Source organism: Eleutherodactylus coqui, chromosome 12 (genome assembly GCF_035609145.1).
Source record: "Eleutherodactylus coqui strain aEleCoq1 chromosome 12, aEleCoq1.hap1, whole genome shotgun sequence".
Taxonomy (NCBI): Eukaryota; Metazoa; Chordata; class Amphibia; order Anura; family Eleutherodactylidae; genus Eleutherodactylus; species Eleutherodactylus coqui.
In genome coordinates this window covers 6,725,981-6,738,266 of record NC_089848.1, presented here as the reverse complement: position 1 = coordinate 6,738,266, position 12,286 = coordinate 6,725,981, and the positions used below count along the sequence as shown (strand labels likewise).

The following is a 12,286-nucleotide window of genomic DNA, read 5'->3' as shown; positions in this document are numbered from 1 at the left end:
CGGCCTTCACATTTTTTTTTGCAAATTATTAAAAATCAAGTGAAAAGTTTAAAAAAATCATTTTTTTCACAAATTTGTCACTTTCATGAGTTTTTTTTAAGCAGGGAAAACTGGGGAGACGCACCCCAAATTGTTTAGCACTAGTTCTTCTATGTTCAGCAATACCCCCATTGTAGCCCCAATCTGCATACAGGACACATTGCTAGGCCTATAATAGAGGGACCACCTATTGGATTTCGGGGTGCAACTTATTAAATTCCAGGCCCCATTGCAAAACAAAAATAAGACTCCCTAAAAACAATCCCCCCCTTTGGCGTTTCCTATATGCTAAATAAAATTAATAATGTAAGATTGTGTGGTAGGTTTCAAAGCAGGGATAATTACAGAGACCTGGTTTGGATGGACACATGAAGCGATAAAATTGGGTATCCCTCATCCTCCCTTGTTTGCTGCAGACCGACACTTTTTTGGGGGGGTATTTTCTGCATGCAGTTTCAGGGATGGGATGCTCCGTAAGCCTTCGCACCTCCTCGGACTGTACTGCATCCTGAGGTGTGGTGGTCTCCAATAAAAGGTGCTCTACAAAGCTGCTCCTGGAACTGGAGGAAGCTCAGCGTGCCCCTGGATGATTTAAAAATCCCCTGCGTATTATATGTAGCGATCTGTATCAGGTAGATCGCTACCCCTTAAACCAGGCTCTTGTTTTGCGCTTTACAAGATATGGCTAAAGCGCCTGGTCCGACAGATCAATGCCCCATCCCCTATAAATTTATTGTAGTGTGCGACACAGACAGGTTTTCTTTTCCGCATTCCCTTACTGCAACGCAGGTCTCTGTGTGCACAGTTGATGGCGTGTACACATCTTTTTTGTCATCCCACTTTATGGCAAGCAAGGGGTCATTTGCCATCACCTAAGGCGCTTCCCTTTCTACGTGTCTGGGCGCCAGGGATTGTGGGAACACCACTCTATTTTTGCGCACAGTTTCGCAGGCCCCTGTGTCTGCGGCGTGTCACGTTTTATGAAGTGGGATACTAGTGTAGTAATTATCTGTATAAATGTGGTACCCTTTATTTAAAAATGGGCCCACGAGATTCCACATGATTTTTCCATTTATGCCGATACTTTTCGGACAGTAAGGGGGATTTAGATGGTGGTCTCTGCCCTCATAAATTAAAAAAGAAAAACAAATTGCCTGTATACCCTGTCATGCTCTCACAAACTTTATAAAGCTTAACGCTATCAAGCGCGTTTTGATGGTAAAAATTGCTGAAAGGATAGACGGCCCTTAAAGCTCATGAGCGACTCGTCTGGGGTATAAATATTCTTAAAGGAATCTTTTAATAAAACAATTAGGGGCCTCAATTTGCACAATCTATCATATGCAGGGTCATTTCTGGGGGGGGATTTGTGTGTTATCGGCAAAATGGAAAAATCGCATTGTATTCTCAAATCGCTGGCAGGGCATTACAGATGCAAACATAGGGCTCACGTGAACAGCGCTAGCAGACCAATAGGACCGTATGGACAATTTTTTAACAAGTCCCAATAAAAGGACAATTCCCATGAATTTTTTCAGGCCTGGGATATTTATGGGGGTCCACGTCTTAGAATATACCGACGTGGGTGCGCAATAATATACTGTCCAGCGTAGATATTAGTCTGCTGGACAATAAGCTCTAGGACGCTGTAAGTGATGAATAAATTAAAAAAATTAAAAGGGGTAAAATTTGCGACGTCCATATTGACGCCCGGAGTCGCGTTAAATTCGGGGATGCAGGGCGAAAACAAATTGGCAGAACTCCACACTGTGGCAGGCACCGCATTACTTGGCCCTGCCGCCCCAACCCCTTCCTCAACCTCCATGGCGCTAGAGGCAGAGTCGTCGCTGTCAGAAAAAATCTCCTTGTCTGCCTCAGTTCTGGTATCGCTACCAGAACTACTGGCGAAGAGCAGCGCGTACGCTTGCTCAGCGCTGTAACGCCTACGCTCAATTTTAGAATTTTCTTTTAATGAAGGTAGACAAAATGAAAAAATAATGTAACCACACAAAAAAAAGGACATGGGTATAGCGGGGATATTAGGGTACGAGAGGCGGTGATGACGGGATGATGAGGTTTTTTTGGGGGGGGGGGGGTTTAACTTTCTCAATGGGAGACGGTGTTTCTCTGCTATCTCAATCCTCTCACAAATTTCTCTCAGTGACAGGAGAAAGATATGCAGGACTAACAGTGTCCCATATTTTATTAATCAAATGACATGGATGGCTGTGATAGGTATATCACAGCCACCCATGTCAGCAGGGACCAATTACTTTGGTCCCTGCAGGTCACTATGCCAAAGGCAACTTTGGCATTAGTTTCTACTCCATCATTTTGGCAGCGCATGCGCAGATCGGCCGTTATTACCGGCACTTTTGGGGGCTTTAGGGGACATTTTCATCTCCTCCCACAGATCAGATCCGTCAGATTCACATAATTCACTTTTTTTCAACTTCTTCGTGATCGCCACTATCCATTGAATTAGCGGCCCCCGTGACATCTATTGGCTCCCGGCTATCTGTAGGTAGGAGATTTTAAATCTCCTGGTTGATCAGGGCTTCTGCGCATGTGCCACAAGTTTTCCTTGGTGCTCATGCGCAGAAGCCCATGGCAGGTGCAGAACACCGCGGGAAATCACGAAGGAGGCGGGTGAGTATTTTCACCTCCTCTCATGGATCTGATTCATGGGGGGGAGGAGAAAATTTACTTTATTTAACTTTTTTCAACTTTTTCGTGATCGCCGTTAACCTTTGGTGACATCTCCTGTCTTTTGGCTACCTTCAAAAGACTGAGAGCCAAGAAATGTTAAACTTCTGCGCATGCACCGTCATCTTTTCCCTGGCGCGCATGTGCAGAATACGGCGGAGGGCCTGTTACAGCGTGGGGGATCACCGGGGACCTAGGTGAAGAGTTTCAGCCCCCCTCATGCTTGCGATCCATGAGGGGAGCTGAAACTCAATCTTTTTTTCACTTTTTATTTACTTTATTATGAGCGGGGCTATCCACTGGAGCCGATCGCATTGCGGAGGTGGGGGCCTTCCCGCAGCCCAGGATGACAGCTCCATGTTGTCGGCTACCTGCGGGCACCGACAACATGGAGCTGTCATGTCCATAGCCTGCAAGGCTTTAATCCAAAGAGGATGTTTGTTTTTATGCCCTCTAGGATTAAAGCCCACGTAAAAAGGACGTAAAAAAGCAATGGGGCTGTCACTAAGGGGTTAAGGACAGCTCACACCCGCTGTGTATGGAGCAGGCATCGCTTCCGAGTCGGCTTTATATAAAACACGTGCACATCGGACATACATGCATGTTGAATATTGCTAATTGATTAATGGCATTTGGATACATAACCAAGAGAAATGGCTTAGCATCTTTGGCATGAAGACATACATCAATTGAAACATAATATTATGATCCTATGCATGGAGGCCAAAAAACTTGACACCTTTACCAACAACAAATCATCTACTGCTAGCAAAAGTAGCAATAGAGTGTGAAGGGCCAATGGGCTTTTCTTCGTTCTGTCTTATTCCCTCCCACAAGACCCCTGTCAATAACCAACATAAACTGGCCTATAAGATTCTTCAGAAAATCAGGTATAATATTAACCCTCTTGGAACCACCAGCAAACAGTTCATTTTGCTAGGGTAAGCCGCAGCCAGCCTGACATTTTCCCTGCGGAGCCCCGAGCAGTGAACCCCGATCTATAATGCTCATATACCTTAATATGGCATAAGAACGGTGGATGCCATCTTGGCACAACCCCTTTAAGATTGAACTTTCTGGTAGGTTAACCAAACTTACTGCAACATGCAAAGCAAATAGTAAGTAGACAACTAACTGTAGATTTGGAGTCTAAATGGACCTTTACACAACCCAATAATCTAACACAAACATTTGCCTGATCTTGATTTGCTCACTGGTCACTTGCACATCTTCCCGTGTTAACCTATGCATGATGCCCTATTGTAGGATTCTCCACGGTCCTAGATTTCTATAAATAAAGAAAAACACTAAAAACTGTGAGAAGTGGACAACCCATTTAAGCTATAAAATACTTGTTCAACATAGTAAACGCACAGTGTATCCCCGCTTTGGACTACAGAAACCACTGATTTTATATGACGTTTACATGCCCATTGCAGGTCATCATAACAACACATCTAGCAGTTTGTACACTAATTGTAAAAAAAACAATCCGGCCCCCAGAAGAAGCTGTCGTTTTGCTGCAGAACTCGGCATGAAGTTCCAGATATACAAATGATAAGAATTGGGGTGATTAGATGAACGGGCTTGCCACCCGAGGCTCTAAAAGTGGTTCCCCGCTTGGCCTATAAAAGGCTCCTTGTGTGTAGGGACTTCTTATTTCGCTTGTGTAGAGCTTGTTGACTACTAGTCGCCTCTACGACACAGAGAAGAGATTTCACCCCGTTACCAGAGTCTGAGAGGGGCGCATTATTGGGATGTGATAAGCTGGATGGTCGTATCGATGAATTGTCCCCCACCGGCCGTTCTGACCAGACTGTTAGGTGTTGGGACCAGTGGATGCATGAGAGCACACAAGACAAACGAACTCAGAATGCTCTCGACAGACCACCAGTAGAGAGGATTGTCTGATCGTCCGACAAGCATGAGCAGCTCCAACTGTTTTGTTGTCTGCCATCCATAAACAGGTGGGGCCATCGTTACAGACCCATGTGTCTGTTGAAACCATTTCCAGTAAAATGGCGCCCATTACATATACTGCCTTTGACACCCACCGTCCATTGGCTCCTTTTGCAGTGGTGTCATGAATGACTAAACTGGACGTTACAGACTGGAACATGGTTTTCTTCAGCAACTAATCCAAGTTTAATTTGGGCGCTGACGACAGCTGTGTTCATGTTGGAGACCTTGGGGTGAGCTGCTCAATCCTGCCTCTGCTCTGGAGCGGTACACTGCTCCCTGCTGGTGTGATGGTCTAGGGGGGCATCGCATACGACAGTCAGTCCCCCCTAGTAGTGGTACAAGGGACAATGATGACAGGTCAGAGATATGGTCAGGACATTCTGCAGCCACATGTGTTCCTCTCATGGCGGCTTCCAAGAGGCAACAGGATAATGCTCGGCCGCGCACACACAAGGGGGTCACAGGAAGCTCCCACAACATTGTCACACTATAGTGGCCTGCCCAGTAGCCAGATTTAATCGCCAATAGAACATGTATGGAACTATCTGGGATGCCAACTTTGACAGAGTACAAGTTTGCACGATCTAGAGGCTAAATTACAGGAAATGTGGAACGATATGCCGCAGGATACCATACAGAGCCTGTATGCCTCTATGCCCACTCGTATCACAGCTTGCATTCAAGCTAGAGGAGGTACAATGGGGTACTAGAGCCTCCATGCCCACCCGTATCACATATTGAATCCAAGCTAGAGAAGGCCCAACAGGGTACTAGAGTCTCCATGCCAACCCGTATCATATCTTGTATCCTAGTGAGAGGTGGCCCAACAGGGTACTAGCCCCTCCATGCCCGTCCGTGTCGCATCTTGTATCCAAGCTAGAGGAGGTACAAGGAATTAGAGCTTTCCTTCAAGTGTTAAAGGGGTTGTCCCACGAAAGCAAGTGGGGTAAAGCACTTCTGTATGGCCATATTAATGCACTTTGTAATATACATCGTGCATTAAATATTGGCCATACAGAAATTATACACTTACCCCCTCCGGTGTTGGCGTCCCCGTCTCCATGGCGCCGACTGAAGCCTTCTTCTCCCTCGATTAGACGCGCTAGCACAGTCTGCTCTTCTGTTCTGTTGAATGGGGCCGCTAGAACAACCCCTTTAAGTTTTTACAATAAAGCATCCTTTTTCTTTAAAACTGTAATCATTTATATCAAAGTTACAATCACCCAGAGAAGGTTTTGTTAGGTTCTGACAACTCCTTCTAGGTGTTTGATTTTTTTCATAAACGAGCATATTTGGTGAAGCATGCGCAACTTCTAGAATACAGAAACATTTGTCAGCTCAGTACATTGACATTGCTCTGGTTCTGAAGTTAAAGGGGTTGTCCAGCGCCGAAACGTTTTTTTTTTTTCAATAGCCCCCCCCCGTTCGGCGCGAGACAAACCCGATGCAGGGATAAAAAAAAAAAAACGGGTAGTACTTACCCAAATCCCCGCGCTCCGGTGACTTCTTACTTACCTTGTGAAGATGGCCGCCGGGATCTTCACCCTTGGTGGACCGCAGGTCTTCTGTGCGGTCCATTGCCGATTCCAGCCTCCTGATTGGCTGGAATCGGCACACGTGACGGGGCGGAGCTACGAGGAGCCGCTCTCTGGCACGAGCGGCCCCATTCAGAAGAGAGAAGACCGGACTGCGCAAGCGTGTCTAATCAGGCGATTAGACGCTGAAGATTAGACGGCACCATGGAGACGGGGACACCAGCAACGGAACAGGTAAGTGAATAACTTCTGTATGGCTCATAATTAATGCACAATGTACATTACAAAGTGCATTAATATGGCCATACAGAAGTGTATACCCCCCACTTGCTTTCGCGGGACAACCCCTTTAACCATATTTGTGTTTACATGTGTAACAAAAAAACGAGTCACATTTCTTTATCAGAAAGCGGTTCCAGAGCAAATCTGCACTGTGAACAATCTCAGAATCAGTTACTGCAACCGAGCTAAAGTCTACAATATTAAAAGCAAAAAAAAAAGCGAACTTTGCAGAATGTTACCTGTGATGGAGCAATATATAATATGAGGGGCTGTTTTCATCAGGTCTTCATGGCCTAAACCCATTGCAGCTAGCTTTCCAGGAATGTAATTTTCTATGAGAACATCACAGGCTTCTGCAAGCTGAAACATAAATATTACAGTAATTACATGAATAGACTAGATCTAGCCCAAGCTGTGAACTCTGCTAATCTGCCTGCTGTAAACTCCAAGAGCCTTAAATGTCGCTTCTGCTACAGATGTAAAACACGGCTAGGAATATATATTTTTTTAAATCAGAAAATTAAATTAACCTTTTATAAGAATATATAAAAACCAACATGATCTTCAAGAGAAATGAACTGCATTGAAGATGTATGTATATAAAGAGAACACCATGGGCTGCGAGAGTGAAGCTTACACTGAAATGTAGGAAAATATTGGGAACATCGTAGATTAGAATTTTTAAATTTTAATGTGGTTGTACCAAGACAGCCTTCTAGGTATAGGTGATAAAAGTCTGATTTGTGGGGTTCTCAATTCTGTGACCCCCACAGATACTGAGAACTGGGGATCCCTTGTACCCCTCTTCTCGTGACTGTGGGATCGCTTCTCCCACCCATAATGACATCAGACTGAATGGAGTGCTGACTGTTCATGCGTGGCCGCAGCTCTATTGTAGTCTCCTTCTCCCTGTCGCAAGGTGCAACTCCTTTTAAACAGGCTGTGCCAAGTTATAAAGTTATCAACCTATCCATAATATAGGGAATAACTTTAAAATTGGTGGGGGTCTGATCACTGGAACACCCATTTATCAGGAGAACAGGGATCCACAAAAACAGTCAACAAATAGATCATGTGATTGTGCACACAAGCCACGGCTGCAACAAACACAGTAAGAGAAACACATGCCTCAGCACTCATACATATGTAATATCTGAATATAATTGCACAACTGTTTATACAAACCACATAAAAATACAAGGTTTTTAGCACATATTTTGATCAAAGAGTATGGGCCCATCCACCACGTCTAAGCAAACCCAATTGGAACTAGCTCTTAAAAGGGGCCTCTCTCTGTGTCAAAAGCCTCCAATGGACTCAAAGAAAATATAGCAGGGACAGGTGGGCGAACGGTGTACAAAATAAAAGCAAGCGCTGGCATTCCCCCATCAATACAATACATACAAAAAAAGTCAGCACTTTCAATAAATAAATGTGAAGGTGCACATAATTAATTTGATGAAAGTGCTGACTTGTTTTTTGTATGCATTGTATTGGAAGGGGGAGTGGCTGTCCTCACTTTTGTCTCGGATTCCATTCACCCATCTGTCCCAGGTGGTTCAATGTTTATAGCTGGGTATCCAGCTTTCCTTAAATCTATTGGGGGACAGGGATCCGCTCGGTCTCCGAGTGACAATGCCGGAGATGGCCAAAGCACTTGAACTCAGTATTCTCGCGGCCTCCATTCCATTCTCTCAGAGACTGACCAGACCCAGAGTTCTCAGGATCGGTTGGGGTCCCAGCTGTCAGACCCCCGCAGGCATAGAGTAATCTCCTCTCCTGAGAATCAGGAATTATTTTATAACTTGGCACAACCCCTATAAGTAAACTCACATCTCTTTTTTATATGAATTTAGCTTATGCATTATCAGGCTTTAACTGACCCCTAATATGTCCAAAAGGTGCGCAAAGAATATATAACAAAACAAAAGCATAAGATATAGCGTTACTCCAAGAAACCCACTTAACTAAAGAAGACTTCTTCCGTATGCGAAGACTTTGGGTAGGGGAGGTATATGGATCACCATCAGTACACTCAAAAGCAGGGGTGCTGATTCTCATTAGAAACGGTTTGAAACTTGCAATACAAGACCAGTGTCATGACACAGAGGGGAGGATTGTAAATCTGCGTATAAAAGTGGGAGCAGAAAACTTCAGCTTGTACAATGTATATGGCCCTAACACAAATAACAAACGGCTTTTAGCAGAATTAACCGACAGGCTACTCACTGACACGGAAGCCCATAAAATAGTGGGAGGGGACTTCACTGCAACAGTTAAAACAGCAGAAGATCGCCGCAACCAGGGCATGAGAGGGGACAGCATCAGATATCAGGACTCCAATCTGCAAAACTTCTTACACACCTTCAGGCTTAAAGACACCTGGAGAGAACTTAAAGGGGTTGTCCGGCCATAAACATTAGGTCTCATTACTTCTGTTTGCCCATTTCCATGCACTTTGTAATATACATTGTGCATGGAAAATGAAGCAAACAGAAGTTTTGGACTTACCTGAAGGGATGCCCCCCCCCTGTGTTGCTCCTCCGTCGTCCCTGGTTACCACAAGAATCTTCTCTTCTTCTTGTCGGGCCGCAGCAGCTCTTGTCGGCGCGGGAACGAGCCCCTTCTCATCCGCGCATGCGCAGTTCTTCTCTCTGCAGCCGGGACCGATATACGATCTTCTTGTGTGCAGGGGGGGGAGGATGGAAGAGCCTCAGAGCAGGAACTGAGCTCCCGCCCCCTCTCTGCCTCCTTTCCGCCCCTCTGCACTATTTTCAATGAGGAGAGGCGGGACGGGGGCGGGACTAAGGTCCGAGAATTAGCCCCGCCCCCGTCTTGGCTCTCCCCATTGCAAACAACTACGAGAAGCATATACTCAATTCCAAAATAACTCAAACGAGCATAACAAACAAAAATGGAAGGCGGCGAAAGAGTCATATAAAGCATGGCTCCATAAAAGAGAACAACTACTATACTCGCGCAAGGAAGCAAAGTTATTTAAATATGGAAACAAGGCGGGGAAAATAATGGCTAACCTAGCAAGGGGACCCCGCTATAGATCCAACATAATGGGCCTGAAAGATACCTCCGGGAAAACACAAACCCACCCACAAGCAATTAACCACCTATTTTTCAGCTTTTATTCAAACCTCTACTCCCACACACAAAACAGACATAGTAATGGAAAACGACATGTTCTCAAATATACCCTGGCCTTCACTAACCGAAAACCAAAAGGCGGAACTAAACTCCAGCATATCTCAAACGGAGATCAAAGAAAATATAACAAATCTGGGAAATAACAAGGCCCCTGGCCCAGATGGATATACAGGTAAATTCTTCAAGATACTAAAAGACCAAACAACCCCACTACTTGAAACCTTATGAAAGACAGTCCTATCCCATCGGAAATGAACACAGCCCATATCAAACTACTTCCCAAACCGGGAAAAGACCCAATGGATGTAAAATCTTACAGACCAATATCCCTAATTAATACAGACCTAAAACTGATGGCAAAAATTATGGCTAACCGACTGGCAAATATCATGCCCTAGATAATCTCCCCACTGCAAGCAGGTTTCACAAAGGGACGCTCGGCCACTACGAACTTAAGGAAAATCTTGACAATATTAGACGATATCAAAGTACACCCCTTGACCCACCCCTCTCCGGCCCTTCTTGCGATAGACGCAGAGAAGGCCTTCGATAACGTCCTATGGCCTTGGCTAAAAATAGAATTGGACAGGATGGGTTTTGAGGGTCCATTCTGCTCATATTTGTGGAACTTATACTCCTCCCCACAAGCGCAAATACATACACCAGGCTTCCTCTCTCAAAAATTCCCGCTGCAAAAAGGCACCAGACAGGGGTGCCCGTTATCCCCACTATTATTTAATTTAGCAATAGAACCCCTGGCGAGACTCTTAGAATGCTCTACAGAAATTGAGGGCATCAAAATTCGGAACAAAACAGTTAAAACTATGCTATTCGCCAATGATATTCTGATAGCCCTGGGTCGGCCGCTTACCGATTTACCTAGGGTATTTGACCTACTAAAAGCTTTTGGGGAAAAATCAGGTTTCAAAGTCAACACTACAAAATGTGACCTGTTGGATATCTCGCCCCGGAATAGACTACTGGGCACATCCTTTAAAAACTGCCCAGTAAATACAGCCAAAAGTAGCATCAAATACTTGGGAATACATATAGGCAAAAGACCAGAATCCATATATTCATTAAACTTTTCCCCCTTGATACAAAAAATAGTTAAAGAACTAGATAAATGGAATAACCTCCCACTTTCTTTCTTGGGCAGAAGCCATCTAGTGAAAATGATCAGTTTTCCAAGATTATTATACCCACTACAGACAATACCTCTTCTGCTACAAAGAAGAGACTTAGGGAAACTCCACACGGCATTCACATCCTTTTTATGGTCAAGGAAACGTCCACGCATAGCCCTAAAAAAGCTGATGCTCCCCAAGACGGAGGGAGGTCTAAACTTCCCAGACATTCGAATGTATAATGTAGCCAGCCTCACAAGACACTCCCTGGATTGGCTAAGAGGGTCTAATAGCATTTCCAATAATGATCTAGAGTCGGAACTACTCGGCCCATGGAGCCTAAATGCCCTCCTACACACAAACTTTTCCAATTTACCTATAGAGAGCAAACACTCAGTCATGGCCAAAGATACCATAGCAGCATGGAAGATAGTCCGCAAACTATACGCCCTACCATTTAAAATTTCCAAGCACATGGATCTATGGAACCACCCTGAATTTAAAGAGGGACGGGAAAACAAAATGTTTAAAATTTGGCAGCAGAAGGGTATCCTAAAGGTACACCTCATTCACCTGGAACTCCCAAGATATAAAAACTACAAAGAAATGTGCGAGGAATACAACCTACCCGCATCCCACTTCCTCCCGTACGTACAAGTTAAAAACTTCCTAGGAAATAGATTAACTGATATTTCAAAAGAGGCAGTCTCTAATCCTATAGATATTCTAGTAAATAACAACTCTTATAAAAACTCAATTTCAACACTGTATTCTAGGTTTAGGGAGGCGTGGGTGAGGGAAAATGGGTCGAACATATTTAAACAGTGGATACGTGACCTACAAGATCAGGAAATACCCGAAGGAATAATCAGAAGTTGGAACTCAGTAAGAAGGGCGATAACGAACGAAAGGTGGAGAGAAACATATTTCAAAATAATGCATGGAGCGATTTATGGGTTTGATAAACCCCAAAATTCTAATGGCCCGGAAAGGTTACAGGCGTGCCCCCGATGTGCATCGCCCAACTCAGACTTCTTACACGGCATCTGGCACTGCCCAAAGATTATTACCTATTGGGTAGAGATTCAAAAAATGGTGCAGGACATGGGAGGACAACCCCTTCAGCTAACACCACAAACTTTTATACTCCACATACTTCCCGAACAGACAAAAAAAGCTACAATGACCCACACTATACTTCTGATTAGCAAGAGATGTATTCTCAACAGCTGGTTACAATCTAAACCCCCGAGGATAGAAGAGGTCACACAACAACTAAAATACCTCCTAAAAATGGAAAGAATTGAAATAGAACGGAAGGTGGAATCCCAAGCACCAAAATTTTTCAAAAAATGGAGAGTATTCATAGAGAAATTCCTTGACCATAACGAAATTAAAGAATGCATGTTACAATTTACTAACACAACATGGTACTACAGTCAGAAAGACATGAATAAGTTGGGAAGATTGAGAATA

At 44.3% G+C, this 12,286-nt stretch overlaps 1 protein-coding gene across 4 annotated transcripts in view; it reads right to left on the bottom strand.

Moving 5' to 3' along the window:
* Nucleotides 1-12,286, bottom strand: part of SUGCT (succinyl-CoA:glutarate-CoA transferase) — a 992,617-nt gene that overhangs the window by 945,414 nt on the left and 34,917 nt on the right. For all 4 annotated transcript variants that reach the window (XM_066584998.1, XM_066585000.1, XM_066585001.1 and 1 more), the window contains exon 6: nucleotides 6,764-6,884. In XM_066584998.1, the coding sequence (XP_066441095.1) occupies nucleotides 6,764-6,884 (121 nt within the window). The remainder of the gene's footprint in view (nucleotides 1-6,763; nucleotides 6,885-12,286) is intronic.